This window comes from Mauremys reevesii, linkage group 13 (assembly GCF_016161935.1).
Source record: "Mauremys reevesii isolate NIE-2019 linkage group 13, ASM1616193v1, whole genome shotgun sequence".
NCBI classification, from domain to species: domain Eukaryota; kingdom Metazoa; phylum Chordata; order Testudines; family Geoemydidae; genus Mauremys; species Mauremys reevesii.
In genome coordinates this window covers 34313447-34340549 of record NC_052635.1, presented here as the reverse complement: position 1 = coordinate 34340549, position 27103 = coordinate 34313447, and the positions used below count along the sequence as shown (strand labels likewise).

The 27103-nt window shown below is 43.7% G+C and overlaps 1 protein-coding gene across 3 annotated transcripts in view; it reads left to right on the top strand.

Annotated features, from left to right (window-relative positions):
* The window catches only part of RIPOR3 (RIPOR family member 3), a 65169-nt gene that overhangs the window by 14749 nt on the left and 23317 nt on the right, over window positions 1-27103 (top strand). Inside the window, exons 2-11 of one of the 3 annotated variants that reach the window (XM_039499015.1) lie at window positions 10069-10197; window positions 14027-14173; window positions 16781-16859; window positions 17637-17660; window positions 17823-17876; window positions 19722-19871; window positions 20866-20929; window positions 21349-21392; window positions 22132-22257; window positions 24978-25123. In XM_039499015.1, coding sequence (XP_039354949.1) covers window positions 10097-10197; window positions 14027-14173; window positions 16781-16859; window positions 17637-17660; window positions 17823-17876; window positions 19722-19871; window positions 20866-20929; window positions 21349-21392; window positions 22132-22257; window positions 24978-25123 — 935 coding nt within the window. In that variant the 5' untranslated portion in view covers window positions 10069-10096. Of the gene's footprint in view, window positions 1-10068; window positions 10198-12759; window positions 12914-14026; window positions 14174-16780; window positions 16860-17636; window positions 17661-17822; window positions 17877-19721; window positions 19872-20865; window positions 20930-21348; window positions 21393-22131; window positions 22258-24977; window positions 25124-27103 lie in introns of those variants that run through there. The other 2 variants (XM_039499016.1, XM_039499018.1) reach the window with 2 other exon arrangements.

Sequence of the window (27103 nt, the reverse complement as noted above, 5' to 3'; positions counted from 1 at the left end):
ACCTCTCCACTCCTAATTCATTAGAAATCATAACTTTTCAAGCCTTGCCTGTTTATCTTAAGAGAGATTGGGCCAAATTTGTCCCCAGCAAAATTTCCAAAAACAACTAATGATTTGGGGGACCGTTGGCTTCTGGGTGCCCAACTTGACATGGACCTAACTCACAGAGGGTGGGTTTTCAACACTTGCTGAAAATCAGCCCTCTTTAAGGTGCCTCAAGTTGGGCACCCAAAAATCACTTGTGAAGATGTTTACCTCTTTTGTGTAACTCCATCACCACTCAGCACTTCACTGGATTGTGCCTTACGGAAATAATTTAGCTTTAGATGTCAACAAAGAGAAGTTATAGAGTAACTCCATTCCCAGTGACCTGATGTTCTCTATCTGCCATGTGCTTCTGGAGACTAACCCTGTTTTATCAGACTCATTATTTTCTAGGGAGCAAGAGTGGAATGGCAGAATGTACTGTACATCCCACATCTCCCATGGCCCACTAGTTGCTCATCACATCAAGTGTCCTGAGGTACCTGAGGGATTAAAGCCTGAGTCATGTGGCTGGCATAATGGCTAAGATCCAGATTTTTAAAAGGTACTTAGGCCTTGCTGTGCTCATCATTGCAATGCCTAACTGATTTAGGAGCCTAAATCTCAATGGCAAAAGGAAACCAAAATCCCATCTGAAAACTTGCATCCGAAGAAGTGGGCATTCACCCACGAAAGCTCATGCTGCAAAACGTCTGTTACTCTATAAGGTGCCACAGGATTCTTTGCTGCTTCTACAAAATCCCATTGACTATTGATGAGATTTAGACTCCAAAGTGCCTGCATTACTTTTGAAAATGAGATTTAGGCTTCTAAATCAGTTAGGCATTAGCGCAACAACACCTAAATAGCTTTAAAAATCTGGACCCGAGTCCTTAGCGAGGGAGGCTAGTTTCATAATGACAAGACTAAATGAGAAGTATAATAGCTCCTTCTTATATTGCCAGAAGTCTGCCCTGGTAGAAATTCCCATACACTGTGATTTGCAGAGCTGGCCTCTTGGAGATATTTAAAGGCACCTCATGCCGCTGAACATCAAACTTCATTACTGCTTAGGCATCCCTATCCACTTTGGCTGCAGTGTGCATGCACATGTATGAAGATGCCCATGGGACATTACATCACCATGGTTTCCAGCAGGGGTTAAAAAGAAACAGGAGAGTCTGAGCCCTAAAGCTCCAGGGCTTTCATAGTAGAGCGACAGGGGAAGTTTAGCTCTGAGGAAGTAGCAGGCTGTTTTAGTCTCTGGGACCAGCCACTAGAGGGAGACATAATCACATGCACTTAGCCGGTGTATTACATTTGTACAGGCTAGGGTGGGGGGTGGGAGGAAAGGAGAAGTGTGCTACAGGATTTCCCAGTTGACAAAGGGAAGCTTATCTGTGGCAGTGGCTGTAGAATTTGGTGCATCACTGCTAGGCAGACTTTTCTTATCAGAACTAGAAAGGGCTGTTCGTTGCTTGTAAATAGTTCACTTTCTCAACACCATCTGCTTATTCTCTTGGTAGGATTTTTTTTTAAGTATTCATTAGAATCCATCTAACTGCAGTCTCAGATTCTGCCAAAGCAGAACAAGCTATGAGTCAGGCTAGCGTGTAGAGCCTGGTGCATTCCAGAATCCCTGGTTCAGGCTTTAAAGTTTGTCATCAAGCTTGAAATTGAAACCAGAGGAGCAAGCAGCGGGATCTGCGCTCGTAAATCAGCTGGTAATGGATGGATTGTTCCCTGCCTTTCCCTGGGGAAGAAAGCAAAACTCAAGGAATGGCACTAGAGCAGCCTCACAGTGACACCTCAGTGCCACGGGCAGAGCCCTGATACAGGCGGGCATGAAGCCACCCCACATACTGCAGGAAGCAACTCAACATGTGGACAAATGAGCGTGCCACATGAGTATGCCACATATCGGGGAGGGAACTAAACTGCACAAGGCTTGTGGTTAAATCCAAACCGATTCTTGCCATAATATTCCAGAAGCATTTTAAAAATAACAGTGGGATTTACTGCCTGTCCTGATTCTGGCGAACAGTCTGGCTGGAAGAAGTGGGAGCTTTACAACCAGCATGCGGCCTGTAACTTCTCTTTTCTGCTTCAACCATCTAATATTCTGCCACTAGGGGGAGAGTCAAAGTGAACCTCAAAACTAACAGCTACACCCCGACTCCTGAAAAATAATTTCCAGATCATTGTTCAAATATGGATCAAATCCTGCTGTCAGGGAATGCAGCGTAAATCTGAAGTAATTCCACTGACTCTGGATTCACACCAGTGTCACAGGCAGCAGATTTTGGCTTTATGTGCTTAGACTGAAGCCAGTTAGAAATGCAATGGCATTTTGAATACATTATTTGAAAAGTGGGTCATGTTGTACTTGAGAGGCCGGGCCTGAGATCATGGTTGTGCTTTTTCCCTGCAATAGCTGGTTATTTCACAGATGCCATATGCAGCCCAGGGATAGATGTCTGAGGGGGCTGGTTGTGATGCTATGCACTGGTGCAGGACAAACACAGAGTACTGAATTTGGCTCTCGGAAGTTGTGTAAGGCCCCATCTGCTGTGGCCTCAGAGCTGGGTTTAATGTCTGAAGCTAGACAATGTGGGTGGGGATAAGATGCATGATAAACCAGTCTAACGTGTTCTTAAATATGCCTGAGTGAGAGGTATAAAGGGGAAAGTGATTTCAGATATTTGGTTTAAAAATAGATATTTAAGGGTTAAATATATTTTATGGATAACATTCTCAAAGCTTCCCAAGTCCCATTTGCCAAAGTGAAATAGGCCCTTAGGGGCCCAACTCAAAGTCAATATGATTTAGGCACTTAGGAGTCTAAGTCATTCTGACTTTCAATGACACTTGGGCTTCTACAGACCAAACTCACTTTTGAAAAAGGGACTCAGGGCTTCTAAGCTTCCTAGGCACTGTTGAAAATGTTACCTTGTACCTAGAAGTCTGTTAGGGCCTCAGTGAAACTGTCATGGGACAGGGAGTTCCACAGCAGCAGGTGTGTGGGTATGGATGTAAAAACAAAATCTTCCCCCTTACAGGCTGTGGATCTGTAGCAGAATTGCCCTGTATCCACTACTCCACCTCAGGGCATGAAGGGGTGGTTGGCTTGTGAATCTGTGTAGTCACAGAGCCCCTCTATACCTTCTTTCTCCAACCAGCTTTAGCTTGGTCATGCAAAGCTGCTGCCAAGCACAGCTCTATGACAGGCTCCGCACATCCTGCACAGCAGACTGCGCCAGTCCGGCTGCCCATGTCGCATTATGCTCCTGGGGAGTGTGGGGTGGAGAAGGTGCAGAGGGGAAAAAGCAGAATTTGATCCTCAACATGTTAGAGGCAAGATACAAAACTTTGAATGGATTGGGGTGGGATTTTCTAAAGCTCACAGGGTTGTGCTAACTCTGCTCCCATTGGCTCCAGCAGTTATATCCAAAAACAATAATTAAAAACTGTACATTTTACAAGCTCTTTGTGGAAGTCATAAGGATGGCTTATCTCCAGCCTTCTTGGAAACCTGGGTTCATGCTTTGCTTGCCAGTCTGAGACAACAAGCTTCAGTGCCAAAATAATGATGTCTATCAATTAGACCTTCTGGACTAAGGCTGAATGGCATGTGACCTTCTGCACTTCCTTATTTCTGTAAGTTTCCAAGCGCAAGTATACATTTGAGGAAAGGGAGTCCATTTGGATGCAGTATACATAATGCTGTGTGAAAATAGCCCTATGAGAAAGGATTAAAATGATGATGTTCCCATTCCAGGACTTAAAATGGCCTTTCCAGCTCTAGAAAAATAACTAGAAAAAGGTTCTTTAGTTCGGACATTAACAATTTTATTGCCATGACTGGGTAATAATCTAAAAGGAAAGTTGAAAAGTTAAGTTTTTTAATCATAAATTTGGAATGTTTATCCAGTAAAGTATCTAGTGAAGGAGACATTGCTACTGAGGTCAGTGGTCTCTCTAAAGAATGCCTGAGAGCAGAGATTACATATACCGTGTACTTTCCCAGTGAATTTAACACTATGTTGTATGTAAAATGGAGCCTTAGTTCTTTGTTTAGTTTGCTTGCTTTTTATATATCTTCAAAATAACTAATGGCCGAGTTCTGAAGCTGTCATACATCAGTAGACATGGAGATTTAGGTGAGGCTATTCACGAGTCCCAGAACTGCAAGACTGGGCCCTAAATCTAGGAATGTGTATTTAGCACCTTATCTGCACCCAATGAAGTCAATGGCAGAGCTCCCCTTAAACTCAGTGGTGCAGGATCAGGCCTGTAGTCTCTCTACAAACTGTGCTGAAGTCCATTGCTCCCAAGTTCTTCAATTAGAGGGAGAAAACAATCTTTGATCATATGAATGTGATTAGAGCAAAACGAAGCACTGTTTGCAAAATGAGATGTAGGCCAGGTCTATACTAGAAACTTTTGATAGTCGAATAATATCGGACAGGGGTGTGATTTTTAATGGCATTTTTATACTAGTGAAAGCTTTAGTGTACATGCAGTTATTTGGGAGCAAGAGGATGGGGCACAAAAAACAAAACAAAAAACAAAAAAACCTTTTGCTGGTATAGCTTATTTCATTCTGAGAACTGGAATAAAGCTATACCAGCAAAACCACATTTTTGCCAGTAAAACTGCACCTCCAGTAGGTGGATTTGCCAGTGTAGCTAGCTATATCGGCAAACCTTTACTAGGTGTACACTAGATATTTTCAGAAGGTAATTCATTCTCTTTACTTAGTTTTGGTTCCATCTACAGTGGAGATTCAGTTTGGTTAAAGATGGTGTAGAAACCATTCCCGCCAGCACAGTTTGTCTGGCCACCATGCAGCAGGCATAAGCCCTGCAGACTGATCCATGTACTGTAGGCAGATTCATGTGAAGCTCCATAGACAGCCACAAAGCTCCAAGTGTGCACAGGGGTTGGCATACGTGGATCCGATTTCAGAGTCAGGGCCATAGTTCCTTATGTAAAGTGCTGGGTACACTTGAGGCTACTGCATAAAAGGATTAAATTGTGATAAGACAAAATACAATAACTCCCTTTGTCTTTCACAACCCTGAAGAAAGGGAGCACCTTGTGTATCCTACCCAGTCAATGCCAGTACTATGCAGCTAAAGCAAAATTATTTATCAGAAATAATAAATAAATAATAGTAGTAATCAAAATAAAGAGAGGGGAAAGTAAGCATCAAGCAGTATATGACAAATTTAGGGTAATCTATGTAGGACCAAAAATAAAAAAATAAAAATGTTTTTTGGGTACTATGTGTCTAACAAAGTCAACATCCAAAGTAAAAGACAAAGTAGACCAGTGACATAACACATCCTCTGCTCAGTCACTTGTGTCTCATGTTACAGCATTATGGAAGGATGGTACAGAATTTTCTCAATCTATACCTGTTAGGGATCTGAGATGATGTTCAGACTTAAGGCCTGGTATTCATCCTGAGCTCAACCGGGCCTCCATTTTTGTGGATAGGATAGTAGCAGTAGATAACTGAGCCCACATTTTGCTGCATGCAATGAACTGTGGGTGCAAATATTTATTAATTATATGAGTAGCCATCTGATATGTTGGTACAAATAGATCAGGAGAGATCTAAGTACTAATATATGTATCCACAATTTATTGCAGGAAGCAAAACTCAAGTACAGTTATTTTCAGACATACACTAAATGGAAGCAAGTGTGTTTGTTTTAATTAATAGAAATGGGTTGTTTTACTATTTTATAGAGGCTCTAATGCCTTCTCTAGCGATAATAAATTTCTTGGAGACATTTAAAAAACCATTACTAGTTTAAAAGGACAAAACATCAGCAGAAATATTTGCAAGAAGTCAATGAGTCATATTTTCCTCATAAAATTGTTGAAACTATTGTGCCCAGAAACAAGCAAGTATGTGACTAGGGTTGGAAAAGTTTAGGCATAAACACAAACAGAAACCAGGTTTTTGTTTGCGGGGGATGAGGGTAGTTTGGCTTTAGGAATATCCTAATACTAACAGATTCTGAGTATGGCAGGCAACCTGAGCTGACTTTTAGTACCTATTGCCGAGTATAGTTGAATCGTTGGCCCTATAGCCTGGTTATATGGGAACGGTGCAGCACAGTATTAAAGTGTCTTTGTGGCATTGCAAGTTGTTAAAGTTGGGACAAATTAGTTTATTCCCTGACATCAAAAAATACAAAATTTATTTTGAGGGAATTAGAATCTCAATCCAGCAAAATCAGACACTTAACATTTGACTGAGTTAATCTCTGATGGTTTGGGAGATTTGCTTAAGCCCCATCAAAATGTGGATACTGACTCTCAGTCCCTGTCCTTTTTCCTCTCAGCTCAACCCTTCTGCTGCCCCTAACAATTTCATCACCCAGAAGCCGGCTCCTTACATTCGCTCTGATGTCTGGTATTTCACATGTGCTGGGCCCCAGTCAGCCACTATCATCATATTTTACACTTTCTGGGACTTCTGGGATTGGGAAAGTACCTCTGAGTCTGACCCCAAGGGTTAACTCCCAAAATTTTGAGATTTGAAGACCCGGACCCACCCAGTGGAGATTACCAGGTTAGCAAACTTCTGAGATTGATTTTCAACTAAGTTTTGCTGGAGGTCCTTGTCTGAGTCACTCCTAACCTGAGGGAAGAACTGGCTTGAGATATGGCCAGGTGCTTTTTTTCCCCAGGAGCAGTTGTAATGCAGTTCAGCACTTTTATATAGACCAGGGGTTGGCAACCTTTCAGAAGTGGTGTGCCGAATCTTCATTTATTCACTCTAATTTAAGGTTTTGCGTGCCAGTAATACATTTTAACGTTTTAGAAGGTCTCTTTCTATAAGTCTATAATATATAATTAAACTATTGTTGTATGTAAAGTAAATAAGGCTTTTAAAATGTTTAAGAAGCTTCATTTAAAATTAAATTAAAATGCAGAGCCCCCTGGACTGGTGGTCAGGACCTGGGCAGTGTGAGTGCCACTGAAAATCAGCTCGTGTGCTGCCTTCAGCACCCGTGCCATAGGTTGCCTACCCCTGATATAGACACACTGGCTTGCAAAACTCTGTGAGCCTCTCTCTAGAGAGCTGTGCTTATAAATCCTCCCTGCTAAAAAAAGATGCTACCATGATATCCTACTTAAGGCCTTGTAGTCAGAAGTGTGAACTGAGCTATGAGTCACCACCAAAAATATGTAAATGTTTTTTGTACCATGAGATGATTTGACTTTATCACAGTTATTTCAAAGTAAATAAAGATACCGCCCCCCCCCACATGATGTTTTCTCTGAAGTTATTTCAGTCCCCTTTTATTCTGATGAGAAAAGCTTCTGTTCGTGCAAATCCTGCCAGTGAATTTCTTTGAAACATAACCCTAAATGTTGTAACTAAAGGGACATACTCAATCCAGTTGAGAACTGAGCCCGCGTGAGTTTAAATAAGTTCAGGGCTGATCATGACAGTCACAAGGCCTGGTTCTCCTCTCATTTATATCCACTTTGCACGAGTGTAACTCCTTGGAGTTCAATAGTGTCACCTGATTTACACCAGGATAAATGAGAAGAGAATCAGGCCCAAGGTTTTTTGAAGAGTAGTTTAGTTACAGCATCAAGTGTGATTTTGGGATCTGTAAGTCTCACGCTTCCCAGCCCTTTGAACTTGGGGCTCAGACCTGCAAGTCCTTCCTGCACGGGGCCTCTCACAATCTTCCAACCCCCACAAGCCTCCCTCCTTTTGTCTGTGGTGTATTACCCCTTCCCTCAAAGTCTGCGAATCTCCCTTTAAGAGCTCTTCAATGTCCATTACCACACCGACTTGAGGAGTAAATAAGGCAAGGTCCTCCTCCACACTCCTCCACCCCACTGTCAGACTCCCAACCCCAAGGGGTGGAAGACAGAACCCAGGACTCCAGTCCAGCTTTCATGGGGTATGCAGGCAATAACCACAAAGCCATTCCTTTTGTTTCTTCCTCTAATGACTTGTTAGGCAATGACATTTTTCAGGAAGTTGCATGTTTATTTCAGCCCAGTGAGCACGATAATGGGATGATTGTTCACAGAGTTATGAGCTTCTGAAAACTGCAGGCAAGAATGAAAGCTGTAATGTAACCTTAAACACAGCGATGGCCACCAGACACCCACGCACAGCCAAAGAAACCAAAAGCCCCATGCTGTCTGATTAAAATGTGATTGGGGCACACCTTACAGGGCCACATAGGAGGGTTTCCATTGACTTCACTAGGAGTTGCATCAGACCCTTTGAGATCTTGTGGAGCTAAATGTACTAAGATAGTTAGTGCCCCGGCCCTTTTGTCTTGAGTGGCTGTTGCAAAGTAGATGCTGTTTGGCCCCACAGCCTGACTGTTGGCTCTTGTTCTAACACCTTTCAACTGCTTTCCATTGGCTCACTCGTGAACTCCCCAAAGCCTGGACAAGCCAGTGAAACGTGCAGGGATCTAGAAGTTAGAACTCAAGTAGTACAGGCAACAATTAGCTGAAAAGCTGCAGGTAAAACGGTCACTTCTCATTCAGGTTCAAACGATCAGATGGAAAAAAATATACATGGGCATGGTTATGTGACCTATTGATATAGTTACTATTGTTGCAGATAATAATACTTAGAGGCCTTATACTGGGAAAGCCCTTAGTTTAGCCTCAAATTCAGGAGATACGTTCAAAATCTCTCATCCCTCCTGGGAAGCGCAAGTGCTTTACATAGGAGGAGAAGTATCCTCCTCCTCATCCATTGGGAAATTGAGGTACAGGGAGGTTGGGTACCATGCCTGTATTTGCATAGCAAGTCACTGGGAAGAGCCAAGAATAGAACAATGCTCTCTGGACTCCAAGACTGCTGTGCTATTAATTGAAGCCATGCTACTGAGACGAGAGCCAGAGCAGAGGCACACTGAGCTCCAGGGATCTTGGCTCTGGAACTCATTCCACAGTGCAAGGCACATACCTCTCCCCCATGGAGTAATTTGGTCACAATTCCATGAGGACATCCTTGTGGCATTCTCCTCTCCCGCGGATATTTCTGCAGAAGGGGATGCTCTGGCTCTCACATTTTACTCAAGCAAAAATTCCCCACTGACCTCAATGGGAGTTTTGCGAGAGTAAGAATGGAGAGAAGATGTCAGGGTTTGGCCCTCTTCATGGCCCCATTAAAAAAAGAAAGCAAAGCTGCTAGCTCTGGTGTTTACATTATACCAGCCTGTGGGGGGCGGGAGGGGAATTCTTCTGTATATTAACTGCCTAGGATGATTTTCTACAGCTGTTTTGTGGATGTGTCTGTTACTTGTATTACAGTATGAATTCTATACATATACAGTGGAGAACATAATTCTCCAGGAAACAAAAGAGTATGACTGATGGGAAACAGAAGTGAGGGATCCCAGGGAAATTAAACTCGCCAGAAGGGGAGAACGAGCCTGAGTTTTACTGATGGAAGAAGAGGTTCTGCTGTGGGCTCAAGCACCACAAATGAGGGCTCCTATCCTGCCATTAGATCCACGCTTGTGTGTGTACGCACGCTTCATCCATGTGGTGCCCCATTGACTTCTGTGGGGCTCTGTATGGATGCAGGGCCCTGTTTTCATGTCCCTGATTGCAGGGCTGGAGCCCGAGTACTGTTCTGGTATCCCAGAATGACTTGGGAGTACATGGGTTGCATCAACCTCCGTCTTCGACAGTAGGGCTGTTGCAAATTGTAGGAAGTACTGCATGGGGTACTGGGAGCCCTCCAGCCCCACTGGCTTCTGCAGCAGTTGAGGGTGCTTGGCATCTTATAGGATGAGGTCTAGAGTTTGCTAAACAGATCAGCAAATACCTGAGGGCATGAGTGTGTTTCAGATGACGCCATTGTTTATTAATTATAGTGTGACAGAGAAAATGTGTTCAGCAGACAGATCTTTTCTTCTAGCAACTCTAGTGCCTGCTGTATTACTCAGTGGTTTCTCCTCCCTGCAGTGCAGCACTGGCTCAACCTGAACTGCCAAGCAGGTTTAGACTCATTTGTTTTCCTGTTTGTTTCAGAAGGCCACAGACTTCCTGACTGGTTATCATGTCAGTGAAATTGACATTTGTCTCTCCCAGTGATGGAGGTGGAATCAGCAGGAGCTGTTCCTTTGCTGGATTCAGCACGGTGCAAAGCAGAAAGTTAGCGTAAGTAGAAAAAAAAGTGAAAACAAATACATGCACCCTGAGCAGTCAGATATTAGACACAGGTCAACATTTCTTGCCAACCTAAATCCTCCCTGCATAAGGTGTGCCTTACTTTTTTTGTCCTAAATGGATGAGTACTGTTGTGCACTGTTAAACATCTATTTCACCATGCTCTAGAGATGGCTGCACTTCAGCAGTGGATGAAGCAACCTTTGCTTATAGTTTGCATATCAGTTTTAGGCTACAAACTGCTTTGGGATGGAAGATGCATCTAACGTACTATTGATTGTTATCATTGTCACCCAGTGTTTCTGCAGAGTCAAAAGCAGGTCAGACTGTATGGATCATTCTTCCATCTGCCAGGAAGAGCACAGCTGAGTTTCCCTGGCATGTTGAGGGCAAAACTGTACTTACCCAGAAATACCTGCAAAATCTATTTTGCAAACTTGCCGCTAGATACTGATTTAAAGGACATGCATGGGAATTAAAAGGGAACTGCTCACATCTCACACAAGAAGCAGGGTTGTGACAGATCCATGTTTGGATGGGATCCCAAAGAGAACACTGAGTGCTGCAAGCATTGGTGTTAGAGGGAAGAACCCCCCTATTGAAGCTTTGAGTCTGTACCGAAGCAACAACCCTCTCCCAGCAGCGTGGTAGTAACTAGCATGCTTGTGCCAATGCCATCTATGAGAGGAGACGTAAAACTTCCTGACTCCTTATAGTCCTTAAAAATCTCATGGCACTTTTCAGTAGAACAGGGGTGTTAGCTCTAGGTAATTACATTGAGCACACTTACATTCCTCCTGCAGTTATTTTTATTAAATGGCATCTAGAGGCCCCAGATGAGATCAGGATGCCATTATAATAGGGACAGAGAAGGTCTCTTGCAGCTGAAATAGACAAGACAGACAAAGGGTGTGCAGAGGCACAGAGAAGATCAAGGGAACTGCCCGAATGTCACGCAGCAGTTTAGTGACACAACTGGGACTAGAACCCAGTTCTCTCAGTCCCAGAACTGTCAGCAGTGTGGCCCAGTAGTCTTCCTTCCTGCTTGTTCTAAAGTATTGTGTAACGTTGCTAGGTAGTGTTAAATACCTGCTACTTCCACCCAAGAGTGGCTTGTGTTTCTATGCTGATTTAAGTGATTCCTATATAATCTGTTAAATGTTTTTTAGGATAATAATGCTATATAAATGGAAGATCAGCAGCAGCTCTGGCTGTCAACATATGCCAGAAAAATACCAAAGGGAACTGATCTGAATCATATAGAAGTGCTGAAAAATGTGTCACTAAAAGTATTCCACTTCTTAAAGCAATACATGAGTAACTGCTTGTATCTCAGTCAAGCACCTGGCACTTCTTATACAGTTCTTTGTATTTTCAAAGCACTGAACAAACTAATTAACCTTGTCACCAAGCACAGCATTTATAAAATTGTGAGTTGAAATGAGAACCTGACACAGGTTGGTAACCTACTCCGGAAGTCTTTGCACATGAATTCATGAAATTCATTATGGAACCTGAATAATAATAGTCCTAGCATAAGTCAGATGTCTAAAGTCACTGATAACTAAACTGTCGAGAAAAACACAGACAGTAAATTACATAAATGGATTTGAGCTTGACATACATAGTGGGAGTTCTTACAGGGAAGGAGTCTAGCAGGAAAAGAGTTGAACAGCTGTTTCTATAACCAAATCACCTCCAGCAGGCAAAGAAAACTCCAAATAAGCAAGTTTAGATTTCCCCTAAGATTACTCTGTTACTTTCAGCTGTAAAGCATTTCTAAACAATCAGCCTTTATGCATTTTTTTCCTATTTGCAAAATCCCATTGCCTTTTAACCCTTTCGATAGAGGAAAGTTTTGCTCAGGGATGAGAACTCAGACATTTAGGAAAGTGTTAAGGGCAAGACATTACTAATTGAAACACCAAAGGACTTTCCCCAGCAAAGTGAATGTATTTACTCAGTGCCTTTCCCTTCACAATCTCTCGCACCACCACTTTAGAATGACACAGTAGCAGATCACAGGCGGACTCCCTTCTGAGCATACACTGACCATACTTTGCATTTCTACAGCAGCTTCCATCTGAAGCTCTCAAAATGCTTTAGGCACATTAATTAACTTACTTTCCCAACACCCTGCAAGGGAGATAAATATTGTTATTCCCAACTGTAAAATGGGGAAATTAAGACATACAAAGCCCAGCTCCTTGAAAGTATTTAGGCATCTAACTGAAGGACTTATCCAAGAGTCATAGAGCAAGCCTGTAACACAGCTAGAACCAATCCCCAGACCATCCTTCCTCCCACCTTAAGTTTCATGCACCTTCTTTATGGTGGCCCACTGTATAATTCATAGGTCACCTCTAGAATTCCAATTTTTGTCATTTCCCCAGGTGTGTCCAATCCAGGACTTACTCAGCACTCAAAAGCTGAGGGAGCCTCAACTCAACCCAACCCAACCCAATGACACAATCTGAATAGATGTCAGGAGTGGGGAATTTCTCTAGATTAACTTTGTCAAATAAAGGCTTGGTTTAAAGGAGGGAGTTAAAAGCAAATAGAAGGGGGAATTAATCAAACCAGCTACAAATAATCAGGGTTTATGAGCCTATAAAGAGGGAGGTAAACCAGCTAGGAATCTATCAACGGGAGACAAGTGTTAGCAGTGATTTCAAAGCCTATTCTGGGCTCTGCTTACCCATCACAGGTATATGACTAAAGACTACAGGGTCTATTGTTCTTCATATTTGCACAGCAGGCCCATTATATAATGACTTTTTATGGGATTTCTGAGCTAAGTGGGATTTGATTTTAAACTGCTTTAAAAAGATTTAATGTGCCTGTCATAGAAAGCCAGGTTGGGTTAGGAAAAAAACCCTTGATTTAACACCAACAAACCAACACTAGTTTATAATCTGGGCCTCATAGACTTCTGGCATGTTTCAGACACAAAATAGAAATGAGTAAATATTTAAACAGGTATTGAGAGCAGCCAAGCAGTAGCTATTTCTGAAGTCTTTTTATAACGTATCTTTGCTAGACTGCCTAATAGCCCAGAACTGATCTGGTCTGTTAATGTACTTTTAATCATGTATATGATCCCTTTAGTTGATGAGAGGGGACCATTTGTCAGGGGATCAGGGCACTGCTGTTCTCCAAGTTTCACAAGATCTAATCCTGACTCTGATCCCAACTTCTTTCCTGACCTTGAGTAACCCACAAACTCTCTGCCTTAGTTCCTCCATTTTACAAACAGGGATGATAACAACTGGGTCCCAGTTCTACAAACCTACCCTGTATGAATGTGTTTGCAGGATCAAGGCATAAGCTATCTTGATCAACACTCATCAGTAATTAATCCTTGTGAACAGCAGTCTGTGAAGTGGTAGTACATAAAAAATCTATTTCTGGTTCCCCCAAATAATGGGGAATTGTGTGTGTGTGTGTGTAATTAACAACAGAAGAGAGGTACTTGACTCCTTGTGGTCTCCCTTGAAACCAGGAAATTCTAAATTAACACTCATAACCTAATATTCTCTATCTTCCTTTAGCCTCTTGTCCCAATGAGCTGTAGCCATTTCTTGGCTTTGATGGGTTAAAGACCAACACTGAACCACTCTCTGTTATGGATCTAATACAGATCCTGATCCTGCTTCCCTTACTCACTTAAGTAGTCCCACTATTTTCAATGCAACTTCTCCTTTGAGTAAAGGTTTGCAGGAGCAGCTCTGTAACTAGGACTGTAGTAGCTATGTGTGTGAGACTTTCTTCCAGCTCTGAGGTGGTGCTGATTTTTTTTTTTTCCCCCACTTCTTTACAGAAAGTCTCTCAGCAGGAATTCAGTGAGGTCTAAAATGTCTGTGAAATCCTCCAAAATGTATCCCTCCCTGCAGAGAGGGGCTGTCATCTGGGATCCAAAACCACAGCAGGTGAAGAAAATTTTTGAAGCTTTGAAGAAAGGACTTAAGTAAGGACTTTTCAAATATTAATTTGTTGGAATTTGCCTTCTTTAGTGTCTTTGTTACTACCAAAACTTTGTTCCTTATACTCTAGCTTAATGGTCCAATACAGCAACCCTTGTAATCAATGGCAAAGCTCCTATTGTCTTCATTAGATACAGAATTGGGCCCTTAGTAAACACACTCCCTAGTGGCAAACACATTTATTTGGAACCAAATCCTCCCGCACGCCAAGGATTTTATCCTGCTTCTATTAATGGTAATAGTTAAACTCCGTGATATCCATGGGTCTAGCATGGAGCTCTAGGAACTTCATTAGGTACCTGGCCATCACTGAGTAGACACAGAGTAAATGGAATCGTCATAACCTTTATGTGGCTTTATTATTCCTCAAAGTGCTTCTAATCTGTGGGAACCATTGCTCGCATGCAGCTCCTTCAGATACAACATTGGCATCTCCAGGATTTTAATACCATGGGATTTCAAGCTAAGAACATAATGGGGGGTGGGGGGAGTACTGAAATTATTTGCCATAAATGTAAACACCTCAACTGCTTGATTGTGTCTCGCGTAGTTAAAACACGCTTGGTTTCCCTCAAGGACTGTAAGGTCTTAGCCTTTTAAAAAGTTACACCAGTGTCTAGTTAATGGAATTAACAATAAAAATTCTAAACCTAGAAAAAAATTGACTTGGCTCCAATATTTTGTTAGGGCTTGGGGAGACTAAACTGTCAGATGGATTAGAGTTATGGTCCCAATTCTGTGAAGAACATCGCACAGTCAGACTCCTGAGCAACCTCCTTGCAGAACTGAATAACTAATTAAAGCTGTCTGCAGAAAACAGCTGCATCCAATAATTTAAAGGCCAAATTTTAAGCAAATTCAAACTCAATCCATTTGTTCTTGCTGGAATGTTTTTTGTTTTTAGATAGTAACAGCAACTAGCCCTTAAGTCTAATGCCCCTTTTGGGTGCCTCCCCACCAACTGAGCATCTTAAAATGCTGCAAAAACCTAAAATGACTTAAAAAAAACAACAACTCTGATTACCACTGCATTGAGTTGTTATCAGCAAGTGTGGAGAGCAGAAAATTGAATGCTGGAGTCACTTTGTGTATTAACAGGAATGTGTTCATAATAGTAAGACAATAAAATACACCAACAGAGTAATTTTGGAAAAGTGCAGGCTGCTTAATATAAACACATCAATCTGTTCAGGTTCTGTGTCTTGTAAAGCAGCATTTTCCAGAAGGTGATTGTCTACAGCTCTTTAAATACAAAAGGGGAAAATAGACTTACTCAAGTCTGTTCTGAATTAAAATGAAGTTGGAAGAGGATCAGCTCAGGAGGAGTTTTGTCTTCTGGGAGCTGCCATGGGGCTCATTGAAGCCAAAAACTGCTGAGCACTCAACACTTTGCAGGGTAAGGCCCCTGCTTTTTAATTGGTGTGGAAAAGCAATGGTAGTATCAGGAAGTAGCCAATGGCTGCTCTAGGGGACAGCAAAGGTAGCATTCAGCCTCCAGCTGCTCAGATAAACAAAGGGCATGTTTAAGAGGTGCTGACTGTTCCCGTTGACTTTGGCTGGAGCTGCAGATGCTCAGCACCTCTGAAAATCAAGCCCAGAGGACTGAAGTGTTCAGTGTTTCAACCCTTTGGCCTTGTGAGCTACAGCTGGCTAGAGTCAGCTCTGCAGCTCCTTCCTCCCTCCCTCCCCAAACGGCAGCTTCTGCTCCAGCCGCAAGGGTAACCAGGAGCATGGAGCTCCAGAACACCACCTTCCCTACCCCAGTGCTCCTCTGGGAAGCTGAGCAGGAAACTAGCAGCATGGCCCAAAGCCACCTTTCCCCTCTGAGGAGACAAAGAGGCTTGGAGACACCTCCCTCTTCCACTTCTTGTTTCCCCACTGTGGGTGGCCAAGCAAAGGGGAGGTGGCAGGAGAGAGTGAGACGGGGGAGCAGGCCCAGGCATGAGGGCTCCTCTGAAGGGATTGTGGCTTGTGCAGGTAAAGGGTTGTCCTGAAGGGAAGAGGGTCGATGCAGGGAGGTTCCTGCTGGGAGAGCAGGGGCACACAGATGTACTATTTTGTTTCCTATGTACAGCACTTTTCAGCATTAGGAGCCTCCTGGGCCCCTGTTCCTCCTTTGAATGCCGCAGGGCAGCCTGTCCCAAGATGGTGCCTGTTGCAGTGTGTTGCATGTTGTGCCTGCTCACTTGCACTTTTACTATTTCTTGTTTCTCTTAATCTAAAACAAGTCCCTCAGAACGAGGCTCTGGCTGTGTTCTCGGTGTGGGGACAACAGAACACGAAGTGCTTGGAGCTGGGAGGGCACATGAGGAAATATCTGGGGATGAGAGGTAGCAAGAAGGAGGGCAGCAGCTTCTAACCTACATGAAGCCCATCTTCTTTTCCAGCTGCCATGGCTCCCCTTCCCATTTCCAACTGTTCCTTCAGCTGCACCAGCTCAGCCCTTCCCAACCTCTGGCTACTTTTGAGTTGGGGGTGCAGAGAATCTCTTTTCTCTCCCTCCCCCTGGCCCTCTTAAACTTGTTCCTGGGAGTATCCTACTGCACGTGCTAGAAGAAAATATCACTTTTGGGTTTTTTTTCCCTCTCTAGTGAATACCTGCAAGTGCATCAGGCTGAGTTGGATTATCTCTCTGCTCGACACAAAGATACAAAAAGGAACTCCAGACTGGTAAGATGCTTCTCAATATTAATCACTTAGATGGTTTAAAGAGGGCAGAGTTTTAAAAACAACCACTGTCTCTTGCCTTTGGGACTCAAAGGGGCTTTCCATTTGTTAATGCTGAAAGTGAGAGGCTAGTATTATACCTATTTGCTAAATTCACCAAGTAAGTCCAGGCTAGATGTGGGGAAAGAACCCAGGAGTATCCTGCTGTGTTCCCTGGCTTGCACTCCTTCCCTTTTGGGACAGTAGCTAACTGCTGATTATTATCTGGCAAGTAATATACGTGTCTGGCTGTGTCTAGAAACTGAGGAGAAGTAAGATTACGCAAAACTAATGAAATATTGATTAATAGGTCCTAGCAACTCTGATTCTGCTACATACAAAAATCTCAACTAAACCTTTACTATTTGTAGTGCTAAGCTGTACAAAGCACTTCAGACTTGGGACTGTCCTTGGGAACACAAAGTAACCTTTCAAGGCTGGATAAAGGATTCAAAAACCTCCCACCCACCTCAACCAATTTTCAAATCCTTACTACTTCTGAAAATCATACTTGAGGTGCCTCGGTTTAGGCACCCAAAAAGCAAGACACTGAAACTAAGAGGGTACTTCTGAAAATGTTGGCCTTGCTGTCTGCCCGCTGTATTGCACAATGCTGCTTACAATGTTGTAACTCTCTAAACAGAGACTCCGTGCAGCATGAGCAGTTCTGGCAGCAGATGTGGAAACGTCTTTAATATGTGCAAATGAATTCACAGGCAACTTGTTGCATTTGTCTTTCAGGCTTTCTATTATGATCTGGATAAGGTAAGGCCTCATTCTTTTGGATGGGTAGGGATGGGATGTGTCACAGAAAGCAATGAACAGCGAAGTGGGAGCACTGATGCTATATGCTCACTGAATAATTTAATGCCATATTATGTGGATGTTTGTTTAAATAGCTTTTAATCCTTCTTTCCCTTTCTAAAGCAAATTCGCTCTGTTGAAAGGTACATCAGAAAACTGGAATTTCATATAAGCAAGGTAAGGGGAACACTATTTATATTCGGTGTATGGGAGATTTACACTGCTGTATAAAAATTTTGATTAGAAAATACTTTCAGGATCGCTTGTTTGTGGGGAAGCAACATTGGGACTTCTGAAGGATGTAACTGCTTTCATTACAAAAGGAGAGGGTGGTGGCTTTTGTTTGAATGGCTCTATTCAGACTGAATCCTGGGCATAGCCCAGCCTCAGCCTGCAGAACCAGTTTCTATATCCTACCAGCTTACTCAGAAGAAAGGTGCTGTTGGGAGGAGTTGCAGAGGGTGGTTGTTTTTGTTGGTGGGTGTGTGGTGTGTGCGTTTTTTTTCTTCCTGGAAACCTAGGTGGTGGCACTTAATGGATTCTGCCAATCTCCTGTCTGATTTGAAGGGCTCAAATCTCTCTTACATACATGTATGTATGTGTGTTTCCAACCCAGAATTCAGTGACTGCCCCCTATTTCCTTACTCCACCCCCAAATTAAACCATGTCTCCTTTCACCCTTCATGCCTCATGGCTTAGTAATAGTAGAATGAACCTGCTTTCTGGATATCCCTGGTTTAGAGTCATGCCTTCACTAAACATGCACTTGAGAGCCATGATGTACCCTACACACCCATCCATTTAGGGCCATTTTACCATGACTTGGATGTAGGTAAGGGATGGCTTAGCCTGAGTAAGCAGAAGCCTTTCTCTGGGCTAGCACTGAAGCATCAGTGCCATAGGTCTCCCTATATCGTCACTTTAAGATTAAACAAATAGAGCAGCCCCATCTTTATCCACCTCAACGTGCTCATGTTGACTCTTAGTTGCCTCCTCAGTGTAGACTTGGAGATGGGAAGGATGGCCCAGTGGTTAGGGCACTAGTCTAGGACCTGGGAGACTAAGGTTTAATTCCCTGTTCTGCCACTAACTACTTGTGTGACCTTAAGCAAGTTACTTAGCCTTGCTGTACCTCCGTTCACCATTGGTAAAATGGAGATAATAGCACTGCCCTGCCTTACAGGCATGTTGTGAGAAGTGCATAAAAGATTTCAGGGCCCTCCGATACAAGGCTCACGTTACCACACACTAAGTACCTTGGAAAGCTGGACAGAATTGTAGGGCTACTTATTTTGTGTCTTGTATCTGTGGTGATGGTTTCCGCAGCCTGGTGCCCTACTTCTTTTGAAGTAATGCTGGAAGAAACATGGCTCTCGGCTCAGATTTTGGAGTCCGTGGTAGACAAAACAAAGTGAAGTAGGGTAGCCTGTGTAGCCAAAACAGCAGAAAAACAATATCCCCAAGAAACTATTTACCCATAACTTAGAAATAATCAACTGATGGTTATCTGCGGAACAACTAATTAGAGGCTTTGGGGTGGGTTAGTAGTTTTTGTTGGTGCTGGCGGGAAATGAACTTAAGCGTTTTGGCCTCAAACCTGGGACAGACTGTTAATAGTGACATGTTTCAAGGGTATGTAGGACCTTCTCATTAGCATGCTTTTCTTGTACTGTACAAAACCTCAAAAAAATCTTTAGCTGGTGGGATTAATCCTTCACCCACTCTTCCCTCCATATGAAATCTTGGCGTCACTTTGTTGAAAAGGCTTCTTATGAGAGTAGGGGGTATGAGTCAGTGCTAGAACGATGGGATCTGCTCTCTTACAAGGGGAAACATCAAACAAAAATTCCTCATATTAATGTTACTTCCTTCAACTCACTAAAATTGGAAACCGACACTAGAGTGGTGGTGGTAGGGGGGGGAAAACAAAAAACAGACTTTTACTACTACTACTACTACTACTTCTTTGTCGTCATCTATTATTATTATTATTATTATTTATTATTATTATTTTTATTATAGGTAGAAGAACTATATGAAACTTACTGCATCCAGTGCAGGCTGCGAGATGGGGCCTCTAATATGAAACATGCCTTCTCCTTGACTCCCTCCACCAAAGCCTCCAGAGAGAGCCTGGTAGAACTTTATAAGAACCTCCAAGAATGCACAGAGGTAAGAGAACTCCTCAAGCATCTGACAAAGAACTGACTCTTCTGTCTAAAGTCAAAGCAGTGGATACTGTACAGTGGATACTGTATTCTGAACTGTTGGCTCTCTGGTGGCCTGGGCTTAGAACGTAATATGTAAAATTAGATGAAGATGCATAACATCAACTACAACTCACAGCTTCCTCTATAAAAGTATTTTGCTGTCTAACTTCCCCCTTAATATGCAGTGAAATGCACAGAGTAATGCAGTTTTGTTTGCTTACATCCAAATGTGTTCATGAAGGGTGCATAGACAGTCCCTGTAACATTAGGGCCAAATCCAGTTTTCATAGGAAGTTATTTGTGGGGTGTGTGTCTTTTCACCAACTTCCAATGGGAGCCATAGTTAGTAACCTACTGTGTGAGTAAGTCAGGGTAGGTCTACACTTCAAGCTAGAGATGTAAATTTCAGTTTAAGGAGACATAGTCACACTAGCTCTGATGGCACTAGCATGCTCAAAATAGCATAGCTGTAACAGCGCAAGCAGTGGGAGGGGCTACCTGTCTAAGTATATGCCTAGGGTCTTGGACAAGATTGTCCTTTGGCTGGTTAGCCCATCTTTCTACTTAGATCCTAGCCACAGCAACAGTTCATCCTTCCCCCCGCCCCCCCCCCCCCGTGCACTAGCTCCATCAGAACTAGCGCTAATATGTCTCCTCAAGCTGGAATTTACACGTACAGCTCAAAGTGTAGCTGTATCCTCAATGGGGAAGACTGTGCAGAGCTGGGATATAACTTCCTATCCTGAAAGTAGCATTTTAAAAAAAAAAATCTGCCTCAGTATGCAGAAGTGAAAAGTATTAATGGTGTGTAAAAATGTATGTTTTTTTGCAAACCGCTCTAAACTAGTCTGTGATGTGTTTGTCTTCAAGAATGGAGACACATGGCTGTCACTTTCTCATAGTATCATTTTATTCCACTCTTCAGTCAATGTAGTTGCTCTGTCTTTCTCTTCCAGGATATGTGTCTGATTGAAGGGGCACTGGAGGTGCACTTGGGAGAATTTCACTTGAAAATGAAAGGTAGCCCTTGTACTATTCTACAGCATTCATCACTTGAGCCCAAAGCTTTTCAGCTTTGCTGTATAAAGGACTGATCCAAAGCTCATTGAAGTCTGGGAGCTGAGCTTTGGATCAGGACCTAAACTGACTCTTAATGAACCTCATTTTTTATCCCCATTGATGTGAAACAAACTTGTCCCTGCTCTGCAGCATTCTTTTATATGTGAGTGTTGAAGCAGGACTTTCCTCTTCCCCACCCCTATGCAAAGTTTGCAATATTAAATAAGACAAATGCTAACAACGCCTCCACAGGGATTTCGCTACAAGGGGACGTTAATCAGTGTCACCTGGGTGTTTAATGCAAGCCGAGGTTTGTTAATAGATATTTTGAAACTCTCTCAAGCTACAAACATTGGAAGGGGTTTTCCTTCTCTTTTCAGGGTTGGTGGGCTACGCACGCCTCTGCCCAGGGGACCAATATGAGGTGCAGTACACAGCAATCTATTTTCTCTTACAACTTGCAATTATGGGCTTTCACCTGTAACGTGCAGGTGGGGAGTGTGGGGATGTGTAGGCTGGGCAGGAGAGAGAATGAAGGGAAACCAGAAGCTATATGCGTGCTGCACAGCTACCAAGTTATTCCTGCCTCAGCGTGAAGCTGAAGGACTTAGCTAAGTGCCTTGATAGAAGGCAGTGTCCAGGTACCTGGAAGACATAAGTCTTCCAGAAGAGCTCCTTTTGGGGACGTGGCTGGAGTCTAAAACCACCCTGAAAGAGGGTAGCAGCAATACTGTTGCCTATCCATAGAGTAGATACCAATTGGAACAACTGCCCTGAAAGGCACAGGACTGCATAACTGTGTACAAAGCCTATGGCTTTCATCCCAGTAGTCTCAATTCTAACACGCTTTTCTTCTTGCCACTATCAAAACTCCAAATCACTTTAAAATCTGTCCTGCTCTGATGCAGGACATTACATGTCAGTAACTCACTCTCTGCATTACCACAACATGAATGCTTTGGTATCTGACTTAGCCACCCAAGTTCTTCCTGGACAGGTGGGGCACAGAACTACTTGGCACCTCCACCCGTGCTTCTTAAAAAGTATAGTAATCAAAGGAACAAGCCCGAGCTCTGCAGTATGGGGAGGGAGGGATGGTGCAGTTCCATACACTATCTTGGGATTTGCTGATTCTAGCCTCCTCGTCCCTATGTGGCTTCTAGGTGTTTGTGCGACTGGGACGCCAGAAGTGGAAGCTGAAGGGCAAGATTGAGACGGATGACAGCCAAACATGGGATGAGGAAGAGAAGGTTTTTATACCCAACCTCCATGAGAAGCTTGAAATAAAGGTAGTTGTCTGCAGTGGCTGGATTAGAGCCATTGGTTAGCAAGTAGCTTGCCTTCCGACCCAGCTCTCTGCCTAGCACGCTTTTAAAAAAAACAAAAAAACCATGAATTTTCACAGCTCCATAGAAACAGCAATTAATCAATGTTCTGCTCGCTGAGCTGGCCTCTGATCTCTGCTTCTGCTTTCTTTCCCAGGACTCTTGTAATGGCAACTGGGTTAATGCTTCTGCTTTCCCATATATTAGAATGACTCCTTTTTAAGATCTGCATCCAAGATTTGGTGGTGGTTAGGGGTCCATGGCTTGGATGGAGTAATTATATTGCATACAAGATTTTTGGAATTTTCTGACATGCTTTTTGAAGCAGGGTAACTCTATGTATGTATATTTTGGGTGTGTATATAAGCCAAACTTGCCCCTTCCTGGGGTTCCCCTACATGACCTCTTCTGTCTCAGGCCCTAATTTCCTCTGCCCCAGAGATACTCTAAAGCCACGTATATCCTATTGGAGCTAATGAGATCCACCGGCCAGTGTGAGTTGGGCATAATTATTCAGTATCTTTGGGCAGGATTCTGCCACTTGGCATTAGAGTGGCTGGTTGGAGGACTCCTGTATTTTTGTTAGTGTCTTAGACTCTGTCTCCCTGCTATCCCATACAGATGCATGATAGGCACTTTATTCTTTCACTTAGGTAAAAGTTGAATCCTCTTGTTACCATTACTACTACTACTGCTTCCACCTGTTTTTCATTACATCCTGACCTGGCAGCTGCTGCTTAGGAGCAAACTCCTGTTGTGATCTGGAATCCTCTGAAGGCCAGATCCTGCAGTCATGACTCCCATCAACTTAGATGGGAGCTGAGACTAAAATAGGCTGCAGGGTTGGGCTGGACCCTATACCATATGAGTGGAACACATGGGGCTTTCAATGCCTGGAAGCCATGCAAAATAGCTATTGCAACATCCCATCCCTTCTGGCAGCATGTGAGTTACATAGGAAAGAATTCCTGACTTCTAGCCAGTAGAGCTTTTAGAAATGTTCTTAAAATGTCCCCCCGCCCCCCACTGCACAATGAGAATCAGGAGAGAAGCTAATTCAGATGCATGTTTTCTCATAATATTTGCAAAAACACGAATTGCTCTGTATGCCAGTGAAGATGAGTCACCTCAAAGTTCAAGAGAGAGGTAATATGACTTGGGTTTCATGCCAGTTTATTAAACCTGACTGACTCTAGTTTCTTTGCTTTCCCTCTCCACACAAGTGTGAATTAGGTGAAATTTTCAAAAGTGCCAGAGTCCCACCTCCAAAAGTTACTTAGGTTCCTAATTACCATTAACTCTCAGATGAGATGTATGTGCTTCTGAAAACTTTACCTGCTAAATCTGTCCCTGATCCTAAATATGACAGACCCCTTGATGCATAAAAGTAGTAATATGCCTTTGTTCAGCTGCATCTTGGTTGGGGGTTTTCCAGCCCCAATTCCCAGGACTGCAGACAGACTTGAGAACTGGGAAGCTGTTTCTCTGCCATTGCTGGACTCAGCTGTGGCTGAAGAAGCTGTGGGTCAGGCTGCAAAGCATGTGTAACGACAAATTAAGGGTGTGCTGCTTGTAAACCATGAGAGGAGGGATGCTGCCAGACCTGTCAGCTTTGATTCTCGGCTGCAGCTGAGATCAGCTTGGCCCAAGAGGGAGTGGTAGACAAGGGCTGTGTCCACGTTCTGGAGGTAGTCTGGGACTGGAACAGCCTTACATTGGTAGGGAGATGGATTAGAATATCAGGGGTGGCCAACCTGAGCCTGAAAAGGAGCCAGAATTTACCAACGTACATTGCCAAAGAGCCACAGTAATACGACAGCAGCCCCCTATCAGCTCCCTGACCTGGCTCCCAGTGCCTCCCACCCACCGGCAGCCTTGTCAATCAGCACCTCCCCTTCCCTTCCCTCCCCGCACCTCCTGATCAGCTGTTTTGTGGCATGCAGGAGGGTCTGGGGGGAAGGTGGGAGGAAGGAGGGCATGGCAGGCTCAGGGGAGGGGGTGGAGTGGGGGCAGGGCCTGTGGCAGAGCCAGGGGTTGAGCAGTGAGCACTCCCTGGCACATTGGAAAGTTGGTACCTGTAACTCCAGGCCCGGAGTTGGTGCCTATACAAGGAGCTGCATATTAACTTCTGAAGAGCCGCATGTGGCTCTGAGGCTACAGGTTGGTCACCTCTGGACTAGATAATCTAATGGGTCAAATCTGGGGATGGGTGAGGCTTGCAGCAAAGTGGGCTCCAGGGTTCCAGGTTGTTTGTCTGATACAGAGTTACTGGAAATACACTAAAACTAGAATTTGCAGGGTGCCTAAGTTTAGGCTCCTAAATAAGTGGGATGACTTTCACTTTCAGAAGTGCTAAACACTCCTAGCCCCCTCTGGTGTGAATGGGAGCTGCGTATGGCTCAGCATCTGTGGAAAATCAGCCCATTATTATTTAGGGGCCTAACTGTAGGCACCCAGGCTTGAAGAACTTGGCCTATGGCCTCAAAGAGCTGATCCTAGACTGCCATGTTCATTGTGCACACAAACTGGACAGTTCCTCAATATGGGTGGTAGAGAATCTGTCTCTCCATGGGCATGAACTGGACTCAGCCATATCCCGTGAGTCCAGCCTCTCTAAACTCCTCAACTATCCTTCATGTGTGTCAGGTATCTGGCAAAATGAAAATCGGTTTGTGCCTCTGTAGGTCACAGAGCTGCGGGGACTGACCACGATTCTCGTTGGTGTGGTAACGTGTGACAGCATCGACTTCTTTACAACCAGGCCTCAGGCGATCATTGTGGATATAACTGAGCTAGGCACCATCAAGCTACAGCTGGAGGTTGTCTGGAAGTGAGTACAACTCCAAATGCTAAACATGGGAGGGGTGGGAGGACTGTTAACAGGGCCTTAAAGTGGCACCCATCACAAGCATTAACAGCACTGAACACTACGGTCCTCTTTCTGTTCACAACAGGTGCAGCCTAGGTACCAGCAGCGCAAGCCTCCCCACAGCACCCCCCGCCAATGTGCCTGACCCCTGATCTGGAGGGACCAATCCCAGGGAGGAGAGGATAGCCCCTCTCTCCATGGCCCTTCAGTTCTTTGCTCTGTGTTGAGGCTGCCAGCAATGGAGCCAGCTGTGTCTGGCTTTTATTTAAGTTTCTGCTTTGTCCAGAGTCCGTGTTCAGTTTGTGGTGTAGGCACATCTCTGAAATGCGAAGAATGGACTTAAAGAAGATGAAATGAAGCTGAAAACAGCAGCTCTTAGGCACCACCATACGAATATGGTTGAGGTTAGAGAAATCACTAGTTACAGGGGCCAATCACTCCTTTAAAAAATTAGGTTTCCTCAAAGGTTTGGCTGCTGTCACACTTGACTTTTTGACATGGTGATCACAGTTGCAGGTTCTAGTTTTTTGCTTGTGCACGGTTGTGAAACACTATTATAATCCCAGTGTGATTGCTTCTATGGTGCATCTCACACACCCTGCCCCCAAACAGTTAGGTGGTACCTGTGATTTGATGCATTGTTTTACATTTTAGATTTGTAGTTTTTTAGTACTACTGTTTTTTACCACTACTATTAAAGAAAAAATTTCATTTTATGGGTACTGCATTGAGAGATTTCCTGAATCCTTTTCTGCCAGGTACACCTCAAAATCCTCACCCCAGAAATCTTAATTTGCGTCTTGAGCCCCTCCATAATTTACCATCTGTGTGAAGGCTTTTTCCTGAGCTCTCTGATGCAGGTATAGATGCCCAGAAGACAGCTGCTGCATTTGGTATTCTCATATGTGGTTGAGGCTGATTTATACAAGATGTGGCCACGTGCTGGTCCTGCCTATCTGACTGTAGGATGGCGCTTTAATAGCCATTCTCTCCTGATGTCAATTGCTGGCATATTTCAGTTGTTGTAGCTCCCTTCTGCTGGGGCACAGACTGGTGGGGTTTGGTGTGTGGGTTTTTTTTTTCTGGCCATGGTCAGAATTAAATGATTACTCCCTTTTTAAATGGCTGTGACCTGCTCTCCTGATAGGGCCGAAGGGGTTGGAAAAAGACTTTGTCACTAATCTGCTACAGATTTTTCACTAGTGCAGGTGACTTGAAATGGAAAACCATCTAAAACTGGCGCCCCCTGCCAATATGAGAAAGAAATGGCTTGCAAAGCAAGCTAAGAAACAGACCAAATCAGTATTTAACAGAATGTGGCAGAGCTTCAATTTTCTTGAGAAGCAGAGGCAACCACTGTCATCCTGTGGATCAACAGTTTTTGGTGTCTGTAAGGAATCCAAACTACTTCTGCTGGAAGGCAGCTCTGTGTGTGTGTGAGAGAGAGAGAGTCAGTGTCATAATGCATTTCATATTTCAGGGGTTGCAGTATATTGCAAACTCTTATTTTATATTTGCAAAGTGCTGGGTGCCCCTCTGGTACAGCAGAATGCTAACTTACTCTCCACTACCTCAAACCCAGCTATGTTTGTGAAGTACCCAGCCAATCAATGAGAGCAGCACCTTTACTGGTGGCTGTTTTCAGCTCCATCACATTCAGGGCTGGAAAAGGGTCTTGGAATATATTTGGTAACAACTAGAACTAACCTGCAAAGTTCAGATCTGAAGGATTTGTGGGTTTAGGCTCCTTCAGGAATGGGGAACAACCTGACTCTAATCCTCTTGAGTTCTAAAACCCTAGTTCTATTTCTAAGAGTATTTGAAACCTAGCTTGACTTCTGCTTTGATGCTGTCTTTGGCTACCAACAGGTGGAAGATGCATGGGAAGGCTCTTTACAATATTTCAACCCCAATGTAGCTAAGTAGCTGAACTTTCAGGTT